General features: G+C 41.7%; 1 protein-coding gene across 1 annotated transcript in view; it reads right to left on the reverse strand.

Annotated features, from left to right (window-relative positions):
- Nucleotides 1-19,261, reverse strand: part of LOC308284914 (myosin heavy chain, fast skeletal muscle-like) — a gene marked incomplete at both ends in the record, with an annotated part of 38,444 nt that overhangs the window by 12,734 nt on the left and 6,449 nt on the right. Inside the window, 19 exons of the mRNA XM_080725639.1 lie at nucleotides 768-892; nucleotides 1,862-2,027; nucleotides 2,755-2,938; nucleotides 4,668-4,983; nucleotides 5,955-6,081; nucleotides 7,213-7,602; nucleotides 7,948-8,038; nucleotides 8,733-8,878; nucleotides 9,420-9,596; nucleotides 10,779-11,021; nucleotides 13,327-13,500; nucleotides 13,959-14,040; nucleotides 14,511-14,647; nucleotides 14,756-14,879; nucleotides 14,968-15,085; nucleotides 15,508-15,595; nucleotides 15,684-15,763; nucleotides 16,559-16,847; nucleotides 17,479-17,649. Coding sequence (XP_080581765.1) covers nucleotides 768-892; nucleotides 1,862-2,027; nucleotides 2,755-2,938; nucleotides 4,668-4,983; nucleotides 5,955-6,081; nucleotides 7,213-7,602; nucleotides 7,948-8,038; nucleotides 8,733-8,878; nucleotides 9,420-9,596; nucleotides 10,779-11,021; nucleotides 13,327-13,500; nucleotides 13,959-14,040; nucleotides 14,511-14,647; nucleotides 14,756-14,879; nucleotides 14,968-15,085; nucleotides 15,508-15,595; nucleotides 15,684-15,763; nucleotides 16,559-16,847; nucleotides 17,479-17,649 — 3,228 coding nt within the window. The remainder of the gene's footprint in view (nucleotides 1-767; nucleotides 893-1,861; nucleotides 2,028-2,754; nucleotides 2,939-4,667; nucleotides 4,984-5,954; nucleotides 6,082-7,212; nucleotides 7,603-7,947; nucleotides 8,039-8,732; nucleotides 8,879-9,419; nucleotides 9,597-10,778; nucleotides 11,022-13,326; nucleotides 13,501-13,958; nucleotides 14,041-14,510; nucleotides 14,648-14,755; nucleotides 14,880-14,967; nucleotides 15,086-15,507; nucleotides 15,596-15,683; nucleotides 15,764-16,558; nucleotides 16,848-17,478; nucleotides 17,650-19,261) is intronic.

Genomic DNA, 19,261 nt, shown 5'->3' on the forward strand with positions numbered 1-19,261 from the left:
TATTTGATTCATTGCAAACAGACCACTAGGGGGTGAGCCCAACTTGTTTGCGATGGTTTTTGAAAACCTTATACCCATACCTAACACCATACCAAAAATCAGAAACTCTCCACCAAGTGCACCAAATTGATGATTTTTGACCAGTTTGGCCCTAGCTACTAGGAGGGTCGTCAGAGTTACTACATGGGGTCCGCCAAATCTGTTGTGTGTGATGGGGAACGTTAACCAGAAATTGCAGGCTATTTTCTGAAAAAGAGCGGGCCAAGTACAGAGCCAACGGTCAGTTGACTAAATATTGAGGGTTTTAAAACGGAAAATGCATTTAGCATGAATCTAACTCTCTATGAAAAGTTTAATCTGTAACACAATTGTATACATGTACGGGGGTCCTCTCATGTAAGGGGTCCTTGGGCTGAAAAAGGTTGAAGACAGATTAAAGAGGAAGACCACCCATTTTCAATATTGAACTATGTCATATATATACCTTTGAGGAGTTGTATGGAAATAGAAAAAGAGTTCCCCCCCTTCTGTGTTGCCTAGAACTGGAGGATTGATCTTTGGGTTTGTATTGTAAAGTACAACTTGATGTCATCACACCGTTGTACTTTACAATTCCAAACCCCAAAATCAATCTTCCAGTTCTAGGCAACACAGAAGGGGGGGGAACTTTTTTTCTATTTCCACACAACTCCTCTCTAAGTTATATTAATGACATAGTTCAATATTGAAAATGGGTGGTCTTCCCCTTTAAGTTCTTAAAAACGTACCTCTGCTTCCTCCAGAGCGGTCATCAACTCAGCTTTCTCGGTCTCCATTGCCTTCACGGCCTTCTCCAACTCGTGGTTGCTCTTGCCAGTCTCACCCATCTGTTCAGTCAGGTCACCAATCTCCTCTATTTAAATAATTAACAAACAAAAAAAGATTTATATCGGCTAGTATAATATAAATAATATATGCAGAAGTGTACTCATTCATTACTAATTGTAAAGTAAAGGGTACTCCATTATATACCCTGTACGCTCAGTTTGGCTGGCCTTCCATAGACTCACTCACTGGTATGTCTTAATTTACTAGGCTAATCTGCATCTACAGCACTACCTACGTATTTTTGTAATTATGTAGTTAAAAAAATAAAATAACATACCGTTTACTCTCTATTCCTACGTATTTTCCACAGTGTGCATACTGAGATTGGCGAGAAGGCATTTATGCAATTCTCTCTCCTACCCATGTTATTCAGTGTTTCGTGCCATGGTGCATTGAATGACGAGAAAGTGTGTGAACTGATTTAGAAGGCGTTTGTAGAATCGGCCTCAGGTCTTGGGTTTTAAAGTAATTTAGACCTCAAAGCAAATCTGTGTCACTTTAGATCTGAACCACTTTAACCATTATTTTATGCTTTAACTAATAAAGAAATGCCACATATACAAGCTTGCAGCGAGCTTGTATATCTGCTATTTTCTGCTAGTTGTGCATGTGCAAGCCTTTGAATATTTTTGACCCGATTCTATAAATGTCTTCTAAATCCTTCTAAATCAGTGGTTCTCAAACATTTTCATGTCAAGGACCCCCAAAATGACATGTATTTGGCCGCGGACCCCCATCCCAAAATATGTTGTTCCAGGGACCTCCCAGAAGCAAATATTTTAATTACAAATGTTCGCTTTTAAAAAGATATATTCAAAGACTTGCAAAAACAAAACAAAACAAAAACATGATTTTTCAAAAATAGCAGATCTACAAGCTCGCAGCGTGGCACTTGGTGCCACGCTGTGAGCTTGTACATCTGCTATTTTTCAATAGTTAAAGCATTAAATAATTCTAGGCCTAAATGGGTTAAAGCCATAGCCATGGTACTCACGCTGGAGATTCTTGTTCTCCCTCTTCATGGTGTCCAGCTGACCCAGAGCCTCCTCATAAGAGTTCCTCATCTTGAAGAGCTCAGTGCTGAGAGCACGGGCCTCTTTCTGAGCGCCCTCCAGATCACACTGGCCCTCCTCGAACTTCTGCTTCCACTCAGTCAGAACCTAGAATGAACAAGATTCGTTAGTTAGGAAAATAGTAATCTCTCAAGAACAGACTCTCTGATGCTACTTGGTTAGCCAGATTGGGAAAATAGTTACACATGTTTTAACAATATACTTTTATTTTATTTATTATTTACTCTGAAGAATATCCAACAGGATCCAAAACATTAGTACTATAAAATAAATGTGATGATGCTTTGCGAGAACAGGGCTTGGGTTTCCCCAGGGTTTCACCCTACGTGCCTGCACTGTGACATATTTTGGAGGTGTAAATATTTCCACTCCCTAAAATTGATTTAGGTTCTTGAAATTATTTTTCTTGCCTAGTGAAAGTTACAGGTATGGTGTGTGTGATAGCAAATGTGATCTTAACAAAATCACAGTAGGCCTAATCTTTTATCATACTCCATAATATTCAAGGTCTTTTAGAGATAAATGAGACAGACTCCATTTGAGCACTGCAAAGGGGAGGTGAGTGTGTCTGTGTCCAGCTGAAGTTTGTTGATGCTCATTAATTTTATATTCATCAAGGCAATTATGTTTCTGCACTAATTTTCGGTTTTCGGACGAGAATTTTCCATTTGGTCCCAAAAAAAAAAAAAAAAAACGGCTTATCAATTAATCGGTTAATTGATCGATATGGTTATCGTCAACTATCAATGAATGAATTAATCGTTAGTTTGCATCCCTGTCGGCAAGGCATTGTTATTTTCCCCAGCTTTCAAACCTTGTCAAAGTTCCTCTGCTTCTTGTCGAGGTTGGCGGCCATGCCGTTGCTCCTCTCCACGTCGATGGTGAGGTCCTCCACCTCCCCCTGCAGCCTCTGCTTGGTCTTCTCCAGAGAGGCACACTTAGAGTTGACCGCTGCAATCCGTTCCTCGGCCTCCTGGAGAGACTGGACAAGCTTCTTCCTGTTTAACGGAACAAAGCAGCAACGTTTGATTAAGGCCTGGAATAATTTAATGCTTTAACTATTGAAAAATAGCAGATTTAGCAGGCTCAAAATAGCAGATTTAGCAGGCTTACAGCGCGGCACCGAGTGCCGCGCTGTGAGCCTGTAGATCTGCTATTTTCTTTAAATCGTGAACATTTGGTGCACATCTTTGAATAGCCTATATGTTTTTTTAAAGCGAACATTTGTGACTCAAATATTTGCTTCTGGGGGGTCCCTTATACATAATATTTTGAGACGGTGGCCAAATACATATAATTCTAGGGGTCCTTCACATGAAAAGGTTTGAGAACCACTGACGTAGAAAACCTTAGAAGGATCTAGATGACATGTATTGAATCGGGTCAAAAATATTCAAAGACTTGCACACATTTTCAAGATTTTTCAAAAATAGCAGGTCTACAAGCTCGAAGCGCGGCACTCGTTGCCGCGCTGTGAGCTTGTATATCTGCTATTTTTCAATAGATAAATCATAAAATAAAGTAACACAGATTTGTGTACCCGGTCTAAGTGGCTTAAAGGAGTAGCTCACCCCAAAAAATAACTTATTTTCTATCGATGACACAACCCACAAAGCCTTGGATTCATGGAGACCGGGTCATCCGTCAATAGAAGACTCAGTAGTCTTCAAATTATTGGCTTAGAATTGCGACAAAAAGGCTTTGTGATGTGTGTAATTATTTTGTGTGAGCTACTCCTTTAAGTAAAAGTATCAATGCTGCAATGCAGAAACAAATCAAAATGTACTTGAGTAAAGGTACAAAAGTATTTACATCATAATACTTTAAGTACCAAAAGTAAATTACACATTATGCAGAATGTCCCATTTCAGAGGTTTCAAATGTATTAATGTATAAAAATCGATGTCAAATACTTTGAAAATAGCATGATCTGCAACCTCACAAATGTAGATCGTCTATTTTCAAATATCCCAAGTTTAAATAGGGTTGAGGTGGTTAATGTATGTTTTGTAATAATAATCCAAATTTACAAAGTAACTAAAGTTTTCTAATAATTATAGTGGAGTAAAAAAGTACAATATTAGACTCTGACAGGTATAACAGTAAAAAAAGGTAAAGGGACCTCAAATCTATACTTAAAGGAGGACTTTGCCACTTTTCAACCCATCTTCATATAATAGGTCCTCACTAATGCTCATAATAAAATAGCACAATTCTTTTCTACTCGGTCCAAGTCTCTTAGGAGAGCTGTGGGAAATTCAGAAATCCATCGTCTTGTGACATCATCATTTTCCAAAAAAAAAAAAAGTATCAATATTTTTGAAAAGAATATTTAGATTTTTATTATCGCGAGAACAATGGCTTCCACTTTAACATTGCAACTTTTCAGGAGTAGAAAGCCTGCATTTTCTATTAGCTTGGATTCCCAATCGATGATGTCACAAGACGATGGGTTTCTTACCTGCCCTTCATATAATTGGTGAGGACCAATTATATGAAGATAGGTTGAAAAGTGGTGAAGTACTCCTTTAAGTACAGTACTTTAAGTAAATGTTGAGTTGACTGATTGGGCCATAAAAGTGTCAAACGTGTTCTGTGCTCGTTAGTGTTCTCCCTAATCAATGAAAACATCAAAGACAGCAATGGCTATGATAGCTGTCAGAGAGGGGAGGGGGGGGTGACACAGATCTGCGATTCTACCCTAGTATGCGCTTAACGTTTACTTACATGGCCTCCTCCAGCTCGTTGGTGCGCTGGACAGCGTCGGTCTCGTACTTGGCTCTCCACGCGGCCACCTCGCCGTTGGCCTTGGAAACGCTGCGTTGCAGCTCCGCCTTGGCCTCCTGGTCCTCCTCGAACTGCTCCCTGAGCAGGTCACTGTCGTGGTGGGAAGAGTGCAGGGCGTGAGCCAGAGCGTTCTTCGCCTTGACCTCCTCGTCCATCTGCCTCCGCAGCTCCTCCAACTGCTGCGCGGAGGCCATTTTACCTCTCGTAAGCTGGGAGACGAGGGCTTCTTTCTCCTCCAGCAAGCGACCAAACTCGCCTGAAAAAATAAAAAACAAAAGATACAGTGTATATTAAGGTGGGCTGGTCTTCTCTGACTGAGAGATGCGATGATTATTGGAACCTCGTTGTTTACGAAGCCCCGGTTGGAAAATTACCACCATATATTCCATCCATGTTACGCCAGAACCCTGGTCGCATTCTAACTCGCTGGAGTGTCTGGCCTATCCTTCTGGGTCCTTGTGCCAAATCTGAACTGGGAAAGACTACTTTCCATCCCTTTCTTTCCTGTTCAGCATTGGTGCACCTGGTTCTTGGCTCTTGCAACAACATCTTAAACCAAATACCATAGCCTAGTATCTATTGGCCATTTTAGGAGTTAACTAACCTGTTTTTGAGCGGTGGTCACACCGTCTCCTATACGTGGCCGTGTGTGTATGCGGCCGTGTATGTAGCCTGAGTCTGTATGTAGCCTGCAATACCTTAGTGGCCACACACGATAAGGGAGGGGCGCTGTTGTTCACGCCAGGTACACTCACACTCACACACACACACACACACACACACACACACACACACACACACACACACACACACACACACACACACACACACACACACAAACACACACACACACACACACACACACACACAGCCTCCACCGCTCAGTTCACATTTGGTGTGATTTTTAACTGATTGCTGGCAACATGCAACTGTTTTAACCATTATCAACATATTGTCTTTTTTTGTTGCTCTTATGTTATTTCTATGTGTAATCTCTGCATCATGAAAATGAGGGTCTCCCTAAATTATCTCTCTGAGAATTTTAAATAAAGGTTGAATGAATATTATACCATGTCAGGTTTTAGGCATTTACTAGATCACAATCTAACAAAGTGTAAAACAATTTTTAATTAGAAACATACTAAAGGTGATTAGTTCAATGATTAGATCATCATCAGTCCATGGCTGTGCAGGTATTGATATGGCTGAAAATAAACCTTTACTTACCATTTTCAGTCAAAAGTCTTGTCCTCTGCTTATTAAGGTCGTTATTCTGGCGCAGAGTCTCATCATTCTTGGACACGATTTCACAGAGTTGGTCCTCAAAGGTGCGACAGGTCTTCTCCAGGTTGCTCTATATGCCAGGGAAAATCAAAATGATAAATGTGGTGTTTGTTGTCAGCGCAGTCTGGCAGAGTCTGCACCACACCAATATTTCACAGCACAACGCACATACCGGTAACTATGAGCATTTTACAAAATAAATTATCTTTAATCTTGTTTCAGAACCAATAGGTGGGGCATGCTGTGTAGACTGCGCTATAAAAGCTGGCAGTCCCCAGTTCCACTGATGTCTTCCTCCCAACTAGCCCTGAAACATGACGGTCGTTGATAATCTGACGTACGAGCGTCATGGTTGAGGATTTACCTCAGTTGGTGGAGGTGAATTGAACGGCGTCTACAAACTACACAAACATTCAAATTTCACAAACAAAGTGCTGTATTAAGTCACTCACAACCAGTTATAAATCTTGGCCGGCATTGCATAATTACTGGCCGGCATTGTGTTATTTAATAAGAAGCCTTTTTATCCGATCGTTTTATGTTTTCCCATGTGTTTCCGGACCCATTTTGGCAAGGCCATGCCCACATCTCAGTGTTCAATAGACAGGGTTGGTGCGCATGGGGAACACCAGGAAATACATGGAAAAACATAAAACGGATCGGATAAAAAGGCTTCTTATTAAAGAACACAATGCTGGCCACTGCCGGCCAAGATTTATAACTGGTTGTGACTTTATAAAGCACTTTTGTTTGAGAAATTTGAATGTTTGTGTAGTTTGGAGACGCTGTTCAATTCGCGTCCTCCAACCGAGGTAAATCCTCAACCATGACGGTCGTACGTCAGATTATCAACGACCGTCATGTATCAGGGCTACCTCCTAACCAGCCTCCAACAAACCAATCCTTTGTGTCTCTATGTTTGCCAGTGTTTTAGATAGTGTGTTAGCGTGTTTCATTTATTGTACAGCAGGCGGGTGGACTTTCTTTTCCTGTTACTAGTTTTTTCATGTGTTTCTTTAGAGCAGGTAAGATCTATAATCCTCTTGTTATCTATAATCCATCTAGTTAATATTCAGGGGCCCACCCTGAGGTAACTTACCAAATTGTATTTTGTGTTACACCTGATGACCCCTAGGTCGGGTCGTAACATAAATCATATACAAGCGTTGTATAGAAATAGAAGTTAAGATAACGTCCTCACCTTGCTTTTAGCCACAGCTTCCATGTTGCAGGCCATGTCGTCGATCTCCATTTTAAATTCGCACTTCTCCTTCTCCAGCTTCTGCTTGGCACGCTGCAGGTTGTCGATCTGCTCGCCCAGCTCGGCCACGCTGTCCTCCTGTTTCTTGCGGAGAGCCGAGGCGGTGGCCTCGTGCTGCCCGTTGGCCTCCTCCATGTCGCGGCGCAGCTTGTGGAACTCGTCTTCGCGCTTCTTGTTCATCTCGATCTGAGCGGCGGTGGCTCCGCCGGACTCCTGCAGCTTCTCGCCGATCTCCTCCAGTTCCCTGGCCAGGTCGGACCTCTGCTTCTCAGCCTTGGCTCTGGCAGCGCGCTCGGCCGCAGTCTCCGCCTCCAGTTCCTCAATGCGAGCCTGTTGTTCACAGTTTACAATTTAGGCATTTGGCAGACGTTCTTAATCCAGAGCGACTTGAAGTAAGCAAGGACAGCATGAAGTAATGCATGGAAATAGTAATCTATCAACTTTTAAAGCTCTTAATAGCCTAGCACTACAATATTTAGGAGACCTGTTGGAACCCTACGTGCCTGTCCGGCAACTGAGGTCCTCTGATTTGGCACTTCTGGAGGTTTTCAACATCAAACAGAGTGACCAAAGGGAGGGCCTTTGCTGTCAGGGCCCCCACACTGTGGAACAGTCAGATGCCCATACAAACCAGCAGGTTGGGTGTGTGAGTGCAGTAAAACTTTAACAACATACCTGGAGTTCTTTAAACTTCTTCTGAAGCTGATTACTCATGGACTGCTCATCCTCAATCTTGCCGTGGAGCTGGCTGTTTTCAAAGTCTTTCCTTTAAAACACAATGAACAAAATGTTCACAGGGAGGTAATGGAGTTTGTGGATACAGTAGCTACAAGTTCCTGGGAGTGCACCTGAACAAACGAAACCTGGCCTACATCTTGGCACGAAGCGCTCAAAGTTTGTTGTACGCTCAGGGTCACATTGGCTTCATGGGACACTTAATGAAATTAACTCATAAATACTGTAGCGGTGCTTACCGCTCCAACACCTGGCTTTGTGTGTATATGTACAGTAGGTCTGTCCGTATGTCCCGCAAAGCTGTATTTTTTTTTTTTTTTTTTACATTTCTTTTTTGCCTTGAATATGACGTCTCTCCATCCTGCTGTATCTGCTGTGCTTCTCCTTGGCCTGGCTGTTGACCTGTCCTTGACCTGTTCTTAACCGCTGGCTGTTGACCTGTCATTGACCTGTTCTTAACCGCTGCTTTTGGCGAGAGCCTGGACTTCCCCCATGGGATCAATAAAGGTCTTATCTTATCCAAAACCTTGCTTTTTTGTTATTTTAAAAACGATTTAAAATAGTGAAAATAGACGATCTACAAGCACTTTTGTCCAACACTTTTGTTTGATGAAGTAGGGCTTTAATTTATGAAAGAACGTACACATTTGAAACTTGGGAGATACAAGGTTTCTGCCCGACAGTGACGTTATCTTATCTTACAGTATCTTTAGATTTGATCATACTTTTTCAGTCTGTCGTCAGATTGTTGCTTGTCGTTTTCCAAGTCCATCATGTTTTCTTGAGCCAGCCTCAGGTCGCCCTCAAGCTGTCTCTTGGTCCTCTCAATGTCCATACGGAGCTTCTTCTCTTGCTCCAGGGTACCTTCCAGCTAAATATACGTGATAAAAAAAGAAAAGCATATAAATAAACAAACACATAAAAACGCACATGTATAGAGCATGAAATTATTATAATTAAATTGTTGGGCACTCGGGTAGCACAGTGGTAATGTCCCTGCCCACCAGCACAAAGGTGTGGGTTTGAATACACCACCAAAGTGTCCTTTTTACTCAACTGGAGATCAGTTAGTCTGTTCTTGAGAGACTACCGTGTCAGTGGTTCTCAAACCTTTTCACGTGAAGGACCCCAAAATGATATGTATTTGGCCACGGACCCCGATCTCAAAATATTTAGTTCCAGGGACCACCCAGAAGCAAAATTTGAGTTACGAATGTTCGCTTTGAAAATACATATATTCAAAGATTTGCACACATTTTCACTACTTTTTCAAAAATAGCAGATCTACAAGCTTGCAGCGTGGCACTTGTGAGCTTGTATATCTGCTATTTTTCACTGGTTAAAGCATGCAATAATTCTAGGCCTAAATGTGTTAAATAAAAAACTATTTATGAAGTTACTATGACGCTTACATCGTCCACTTGCTGTTGGAGCTTAAACTTGGCCTTGCTGAGCGTGTTGGCTCTGTCCTCCTCTGCCTGCAGGTCGTCCAGTGCGTTCTGATGGCACTCCTGGAGGGCCGTCCTCTCCTTGGTCAGCTTAGCAATGCTGTTGTCCTGAGAAGCCTTCTCTAGTGTCACATTCTTCACCTGCACGGAGGATGCCAAAAAAACAAGTTGAGTTCACTGAATGATTTGCTTTAGTTAGTTTTACTTACTGCTACAACAAGAGGGTCTGTACCTCCACTACATTTAAATGTAGTTAGTTACCGTACTTTGTAGATATACATGATAAAGTTATAAAACATACATTAACGACTTTAGCCCTATTTTATACCTATAGGCTAATTGAAAATAGCTGATCTACAAGCTCACGTGTCGCTATGCAACGCGTTGTGAGCTTGTGGATCTGCTATTTTCAAACATTTGGTACTTTTAGTACATTTTGATGCCAATAGTTTTGTACCTTTACTCAAATACATTTTGAATTCCAGACTTTTACTTGTAAGGGTGCCCTCACACCAAAATACCTATGAGAGTGGAATCCGCGTTCCGCCAATGCATTTCAATGAGAGTGAAGCGGTTTCATGCCAGCAGAGGATTTCTGCAAAAAACGCTCCCTTCTCATTGAAATGCATTGGCGGAACGCGGATTCCACTCTCATAGGTATTTTGGTGTGAGGGCACCCTAACAGAGTATTTCTATGATGCAGTATTGATACTTTTACGTAAGTATATGAAATGTGAGTACTTTTCCCACCACTGGATATACAGTATATTGTTTTTACTTTAACCACCTGAACGCTAGCGTCTCTATTCTGAGGAGAACTTTAGCCACAAATAGCAGATCTACAAGCTCACAACGCCTCGCACTGTTTAAAGTGCCAAAATTAAAAGTACTCATATTGCATAAATCCTCAATTTCATGTTTTGAAAATCATTTGAAAAATAGCAGAAGTCTGCAGTATATAAGGCTGAAGTGTTTATTTAAAATCTACAAATAACTAAGTAAAGTTGGCCAACAATTTTAGTGGAGTAAAAGTATTGCCTCTGCGATGTAGTAGAGTAGAAGTAAACGTATTGAAAATTGGAAATACTCCAGTAAAAGTAAAAATATCTCGAAATTGTACACTTAGGGTGCCCTCACACCAACATACCTAGAGTGGAATCCGCCAATGCATTTCAATGAGAAGGGAGCGTTTTTTGCAGAAATCCTCTGCTGGCATGAAACCGCTTCACTCTCATTGAAATGCATTGGCGGAACGCGGATTCCACTCTCATAGGTACTTTGGTGTGAGGGCACCCTTAGTCACTTTCCATCACTGATTCTGACCTTGTTCTCGGTGGAGTTTTTCTCCCTCTCGGCTCTTGCCAAGGTGAGCTCCAGGTCATCGACGTCTTTCTTCAGCTCAGAGCACTCTTCTTCCAGCTTCTTCCTCTTAGCGGTCAGCTCAGCGTTCAGTTCCTCCTCGTCTTCCAGCCTCTCCGTTGCTTCCTTGAGCCTGGCTTCCAGCTCAATCTTGCTTTTGACGAGTCCTTCACACCTCTCCTCGGCATCATAACTGTTCTCTGTCTCCTGCATTCAGGGACGTGCAGAGGATGTTGGAGAGGCAGGGGCTGACATTACTAAAAGGGCCTTTTGGTGGAAATATCGAAAATAGCAGACCTCCAAGTGGGCTTGGAGGTCGGCTATTGTCGGTGCGTTATACCACTCATACGCATAGTTTATACACATAAAGGGAAATTCTTTCAACATAAGATGATGCATTCAAGTTCTAGAGAGTTTGGACATATGGGCAATTGTCTTGAATGCTGCCTTCAGGTATGGCATGGAAAATAGTCCAGTAATTTTAGGCCAAAATTAGGCTAAACCTAAAACAAATTGCAATAGTAGCAAACTCAACTGATTTTGTATCTTCAATATGTCCTTAGTGAGTCAAACTAGGGGTTTTTAATTATTCTGAATCCATTGCAAGCATTTGTTTTGCACGAAAAACATTCCTTGGGCAAGAAATGGCCCCTCAAAATGATGGTTTAGTGATTTTCACAGTCTTTTGGGGTCCGTTTTTAGCCCAAGGAATGTTTTTCATGCAAAACAAATTCTTGCAATGGATTCAGAATAATTAGTTTGACCCCTCACATCCCACTTAAAGGAGATTTTTTGGGAGTCATATTTTCCTTTATAGTGTAGTGTATAGTAAGTGAAGGTAGGTAGGTCGTTTTCAAAACTTTCCCCTGATGGGATTCCTTAATTGGGACTTTTTTTCCCTCACTAAGGACATATTGAGGATACAAAATCAGTTGAGTTTGCAACTATTGCAATTTGTTTTAGGTTTTTTCATATAACGACTGGACTAAAAGGGGGCATTTGCATTTCTTTCACCCATAGTAAAAAACAGCATTCATGGCGAGGGCAAGTTTTATAGACGGGTAAATGGGCAGGGGCTTGAGCCCCCTTTGATGTCTATGTGTGCACGTGCCTGCCTGCATTTACAAATTTAACATGAACATTGAACAACTTCGGTAGTAATAATGTTGGAACCCATGGGCCAATCCTTTTATTTTTGTTTCCTTCGCTTCCTCTTTCATGCGTACCCTGCTGGTTCATATCTATAAAGATAATTATGCATACAAATAAACTGGTCACTTGTGCCCCAAAGTTCATCCGTCAACTCCAATTCTCATGTCTCAATTTCTTTATCTGACAGTAAACAATAACTGATGCATGGAAGAGGAATACTGTATGACCATAGTGAGCAGGTTGCAGCTAATTGACAAAATATAATACGATTTTTGAGTTTTGATATTTGATTTATTCTATAATGTATATAGAGGCCTTGGTGGTGTTGTAATGCCTGATTTATACTAGCTGTATGCCGGAAATATTTTCGTCAAGTTTTTAGTCTAGTTTTAGTTCTAGTCTAGTTTTTATTTGTTGAATAAATTGTCGGTGTTGTTTTGTCATAGTTTTAGTCATCATCATAGCTTAGTTTTTATTATGTTTTTATTTAGTTTTTGTCAGTGAAAGGATTGTAGTCGCCGAAGAAATGTAGTCATCATTTTTGTCTACAAAATTAACACAGTTTGTAAGCCAAGAAGTATTACGCATTATCACTTTAACCATTATTCTATGCTTTAACTATCAAAAAAGCAGCAGATATACAAGCTCACAGCGCGGCACCAAGTGCCTCGCTGCGAGCTTGTAGATCTGCTATTTTTGAAAAATCCTGAAAATGTGTGCAGAAATGTGTGCAGATCAAAATATTATGTATCAGGGACCCCCCAAGATTTTTTTTTTTTTTATTTATTTATTTTTTCAAAAATAGCAGATCTACAAGCTTGCAGTTCGGCACTTGGTGCCACACTGCAAACTTGTATATCTGCTATTTTTGAACAGTTAAAGCATAAAATAATGGTTAAAGGCGGTGACACAGATGCAGGTCTAAATGGGTTAACCCATTTAGGCCTACAATTATTGAATGCTTTAACTAATGAAAAATAGCAGATATACAAGCTCACAGCGCGGCACCGAGTGCCGCGCTGCGAGCTTGTAGATCTGCTATTTTTGAAAAACCGTGAAAATGTGTGCACATTTTTCAATATTGTAACTCAAATCTTTTTTTGAGATGGGGTCTGCGGCCGAATACATGTAATTTTGGGTGACCTTGACATGAAAAAGGTTTGAGAACAGCTGATTTAGAGGAAGGATTTAGAAGTCGGGTCAAAGATCGGGTCAAAGATATTCAAAGACTTGCACACATTTTCACGATTTTTCAAAAATAGCAGATCTACAAGCTCGCAGCGCGGCACTCGGTGCCGCGCTGTGAGCTTGTATATCTGCTAAAAATAATGGTTAATACACGAGTGCTGTGGTCACTCACGGAGGCCACTTGCAGCTGCAGGTGGTTCTTCTCTTGGAGCAGAGAAAGCATCTTCTCCTCCAGGTCCGTCCTCTTGGCCAGGGCTTTGGCCAGCTCGGCCTTGCACTTCTCAAAGTCCTCCTTCATGTTGGACAGCTCCTTCTCCGTCTCGGCGCTCTTCAGCAGGGGCTTGACCTTGTAGTAGGGGTGGGCGATATGGTGATAATTATCGTCGAGACGATACAATGTCTCCGCGATATGCCTTCTCAGAGGTATTGTACATATCGTGATACAATTGAGGGAGCCTTATACAGAGATTCATTAAAGAATTCAATCTGCATTTTGGTCCAAATCAGTAGTTCTCAAACTTTAAAATGTCAAGGTCTCCACTTAACTCTGACAGTATACAAATGAAACCAAATGGACCCGTAAGGGCCCATTTGGTTTCATTTGTATACTGTCAGAGTTACATACTTGAAAAGTTCAATTTAGACCTCCCAAAGGGAACCCAGAGAGTCTAGTTTTTGTCAAGTAACTTGAAAAATAACCATGAAAAACAACGCGAAAAAGAATCGTGATAAAATCGTGTATCGTGATACAGCTTGGGAAAATATTGTGATATTGTATTTTTCCATATCGCCCACTACCCCTACCTTGTAGTAGACCTTCATCCATGGCCAGTGTTTGACGTTCATGAAGGAGCGCACGTTGTACTGGATCGAGTGAACGGCCTCTCTAGAAAAGCGAATGAAAAAGTGAACAAAAAAGAAAACAGATATTATTTAAAATATGTTACTATTTATGTAGGCATTTAGCGGACACTTGATTGTGATTGAGTGATTTACAGTTAGCCGCTCGTAACTGGTAATCTTTTTTGCACTGTCATGAAACTGTACCTCTTATATGCAAACTTCTAATAAAGTCTTCAATCAATCAATCAATAACAATCAATCGACAATACAAGGTTCATAAGTAAACCAAGACCCTATCATCAGTCCAACAGTAGAATATCCAAAATGTCAATAGTCTTTTAATTGAAACTATACACACTGTTTACATAACACACTATCTAAATTACATTTAAGCCTGCAAGGTCTTTGAGGCTAGGGCAAGTGCTACAGTAAGTGCCCTTGTCTAATACCACTGTTCCTCATGGTTTTGTTCTGTTAGCTTAATATTGAGCGAACAATGTATTATTTTCTTGCCTCTGTGCCACCATTTTCACAAACTCTTTCCTCATGAGGAACCCGCGGCACATGGCTTGGGTCATGGAAACAAGAGTGGTCAATTTATCGTCTCTCATTTCCTCAAGGGTACCCAGCAGCCCGGCTTTGAAGAACACCTGTCAAAAGATGAATTACAGTTATCAGCTATTATGAAGAAAAGAACGTAGGTTTTAATGATTAATTCAGCTTTTTTTTGTATATTTTAATACTGTATGTTGCAATACCTTGGTGTGTCCAAATTTGTACTGAGTGTGGTCAATATCAATGGAGCCCAGGAGCTTCTCAGAAGCCTTCTTGTTGTCAATGAACTGACCCTCAGGGATGACACTGGCATTCAGCACCTTGTATCTAATAAGAAAACATTGTTTTTAGAATTATGACTGAACTACATTGTCTTATCGTTAAACATTGCATTTAACTCGGCAATGTTTCTCACCTCTGCTTGAAGTCTCCGTACTGGATTCTGCTGGGGAAACCTTTCCTGCAGATCCTGATTCCTTCCAGCACTCCGTTACATCTGAGCTGGTGAATTACCAGGAAGTTCTCCATGAGACCTGAAACAAGGATTTTCGAGGATATTTCTTTCTGGACTAGTATCACTTATTTGCATGTGTATGTATAGGCCTATTTCTACAAAGGAAACGGACCGAAAAAAGACTCGCCCTCTCCATAACTATTAAGGAAGACTCTTTAGAAGTCAGAGACTAAGAAAGTAGTACAGTATTTATTTTATTTTAACATGCTCAAAGTGAGGGGTGCAAAACAAAGTAACAGTGCCATGACCTTCATCTGTGCTACCGTATATAGCACTGCCTATGGAGTCTTCCTTAATAGTTTATGCGGAGAGCGAGTCTTTTTCTGCCCGTTTTCTTTTAGACCAGCACACCTGCAGTCAACCCTGAACAAAGGACAACGAAGGGCACAACAGTTTACTCTGTACTTTTGTATTTCCCGTTTACAAAACATTATATTTTACCTGGAGTCTTGGATTCGTTGGGAATCAGGCAACGCACAAAGTGAGGATGAGTGCTCCTTAAGTTGGTCATCAGTTTGCCCAGGTTTTCCTATAAACATTGGAGACAATTAGCATTATTGTGGTCCTCATTCCACGGGGAACGGTATCTTATAGTTTGGATACTTTCAGTTTCTTACCCTGAACTGAGAGGACACTGTCTGCATGGAACCTCCCCTCTTTTTGCCTCCCTTGCCTCCCTTGCTGGCAGCATCAGCCGCTGAAAGTGCAAAGAATTTAATATTAGGTGGGCATTTGAATCGTCTTGTGTATGATAAAAAAATACAATATTAAGTAAGTGTTTAGATCAGTGGTTCCCAGCTCAAAACCCAAAAGAGAAATTAGACGTTTGCCCGGGACCCAGACTAGTGAAAACAGCAGCTCTACAAGTTCACAACGTGTCGCTTTGCACCGCGTTGTGAGCTTGTAGATCGGCTTTTTTCACTACTTCTTAGACATTTGTTTTCTGATTTATGGAATTTCTTCGATTTCTTTTATTTATTACTGAAATTACTTAGAGAATTCATTGCATTTCTTTTGTATTCATGAAAATCTTAGCTTTTTTTGGAAATGTCTTTTGAATTTTTTTTTAAATAATAATAATCAAGGCCCAGTGCTTAGGACTGTGGCGTAGTCAGCGGGTGGACAGGCGTAGCCTGGCTTGGCCAGACTATATACTAATGCAGCTCACTAACTGCAGTATAGTCTGGAGGTTGTCCCATTCAGAAGGACAGGCGGACTAAATGACAAAAAAAAAAAAATAATAATAATAATAGAAATCCCCAACTCGACAACAAAAGTTGCTCGTCCAGTTCATAGGACTGCTCATTTCTGCTTTTGTCTTCATGGAGTGGCAGGGGAGAGGGGTTTGGGCCGTCACTTGTACCGGAGAGAGGGGGGCGGCTGGCATTTTGGGGGGCTGGCATTTCACCTCCACCGAATCTAATTCCTGAAAACGCTGCTTGGGAACCAGTGGTTTTTAGAAGATATATACAGTATATACCTTCACCAACACTGGCGTACAGATGGGACAGCAGCTTGACGGAGGACTTCTGGTACAGCTGTAGGACGGAGTCGTTGAGCGGGTCCTTGTTCTTGTCCAGCCAGCCAGAGACGTTGTAGTCCACGGTGCCGGCATAGTGCACCAGGGAGAAGTGGGCCTCCGGCTTGCCCTTGACGGGCTTGGGCTTCTGGAAGGCGTTGCTCTTCCCCAGGTGCTGGTCGTACAGCTTGTTCTTGAAGGTGGTGCTGGAGGCCTTGGGGAACATGCACTCCTCCTCGAGGATGGAGAAGATACCCAGGGGCTGTTGACGGGAGATTGGGTGAAAAACAGTGAGTAAAAACTTTCTTTATTCTGTAAAGCAGTGGTACTCAACCTTTTCAGGCCGCGGCCCCCAAAATAATCATATTTGAACTGGGGACCACCCACCCCGCACAAGCACTTGGATCTATTCCATTGTGGAAAATAGATGATCTACATGCTCACAACGCCTCGCGTTGCGAGGCTGCTATTTTCACAATTTCTGCCTCTAATATTTGACAATTTTACCAATGTTTGACCGGAGGTACTAAAAAGGTCTTTAAAGTTCTTAAATTGTCACTGTATTTTGGTCTGTTTACTGTTGAATGAGAAAACAATTATTAACATTAAGCTAAACATCTGGGGATCCCCCAAAATATTTTGGGGACCCCCCTGGTGGTGCCGACCCATAGGTTGAGAACCACTGCTGTAAAGGAGTAGTTCACTCCAAATAATTCATTATTTTCTATCAATTACACACCCCATCATGAAGCCTTGAATTCTTGGAGATCTTTCTTTCTTTTTTTTCTTTTTTTTTTGTCACATTCCTAAGCCAATCATTTGATGTATAATTTGTTGTCTAATTGATAGAAAATAAGTATTTCTTTGGATGGACTTCATTGTGTTCAACTGACCTTCTCAATAAGCTCAATGCAGGCAGCCAGGTCCATGCCAAAGTCAATGAACTCCCAGTCGATGCCTTCCTTCTTGTACTCCTCTTGTTCCAGCACAAACATGGTGTGGTTGAAGAACTGCTGCAGCTTCTCATTGGTGAAGTTGATGCACAGCTGCTCCATGCTGTTGTACTGTTTACAAAAAAAAGAATGTTCATGCAAGTGTTATAATAGAATAGATATTTTGGAATGCCAATCTGTTTTAAACCAGGGGTCTTCAACAGGGGGTCCGGGACCCCTAGGGGGTCCTCAGAGTTACTACAGAGGGTCCTCCAAATCTTTGTGTGATAGAAACTTTTTTTCTCAGTTTTTATATTAACCACTTGAACCCTAACATCCATATTCTGAGAACTTCATCCAAAAATAGCAGATCTACAATTGTAGATCGGCTATTTTCGGCAAAGAGGTTTGGTGTGGGGGAAAGGGAAAAGGGAAAAAGAGCAGACTAAGTACAAAGAAAGGTCAAGTTTATTAAGTGTTGATGGTTCAAGTGGTTAAATATCTGAAAACACAATTTGACATGAATAAAAAAAAAACACTGATGAACGTGCTGTCAAACGATGAAACTATATGGAATCTACGAAAAGGTTGTGGGGGTCCCTGCTTCATCTCTCTCTCAACTAAGGGGTCCTTGGCCTGAAAACGTTGAAGACCCCTGTTTTAAGCCATTTCTTTATGTATCTACTTGTATGTGGACCAGAGTGTTAGGTTCACAGCTGGGGTCTTTTCAAAGCGCCTGTTGTTGACATTGAACAGCTGTTCCAAGGGCTATTTCTATTACACTACACTCCTTTGTCTGGTTCCTCAATACAACACGCATGAAGTTCTCAACTTAACAAGTCAGCATTGCTATATATTGTACTGTCAGTTAGTTTAGCACATATCCTTCAATAGAATAGCATAGGAGGTGTTGAAGAAGACACCCCAGGAGGTTTGAGCCCAGGGAGGCCATTTGGCTCCTGTGAGGGCAAGGAGAGAGCATGCCAGTCTGTTTTGATCATGGTCTTTAAAAACAAAAATTGTTTGTCTTTGTAGATTTTTCCCCCCATTATAGTGCTATAATAGGGGGGACTGCCCCTTGGTTCGAACTCCCGTTGGTCCGAACACCGTTGGCAGGTTAGCTACTCACCAGCGTCGGCAGGTTAGCTACTCACCGGCGTCGGCAGGTTAGCTACTCACCAGCGCTGGCAGGTTAGCTACTCACCAGCGTTGGCAGGTTAGCTACTCACCAGCGTTGGCAGGTTAGCTACTCACCAGCGTTGGCAGGTTAGCTACTCACCAGCGTTGGCAGGTTAGCTACTCACCAGCGTTGGCAGGTTAGCTACTCACCAGCGTCGGCAGGTTAGCTACTCACCAGCGCTGGCAGGTTAGCTACTCACCAGCGTTGGCAGGTTAGCTACTCACCAGCGTCGGCAGGTTAGCTACTCACCAGCGATGGCAGGTTAGCTACTCACCAGCGTTGGCAGGTTAGCTACTCACCAGCGTTGGCAGGTTAGCTACTCACCAGTGTCGGCAGCTTAGCTACTCACCAGCTTTAGTTTTACTGTTAGGGTGAGGGTTAGGTTTAGGCATAGTTTTACTGAGGTTAAGGTTAGGGTTAAGGTTAGGTTTAGGTGCTCCGAACAAAGGGAGTTCGAACCAAGGACAAAGTATTACAGGGAATGCACTCAGTATACTTGTATTGATCTGTGTCCTTATTTGCAACTGAGCAGCGCACATGTCTTAAAAAAACATATATAAGACC

This window comes from Nannobrachium achirus (genome assembly GCF_963921795.1).
Source record: "Nannobrachium achirus genome assembly, chromosome: 5".
NCBI classification, from domain to species: Eukaryota; Metazoa; Chordata; class Actinopteri; order Myctophiformes; family Myctophidae; genus Nannobrachium; species Nannobrachium achirus.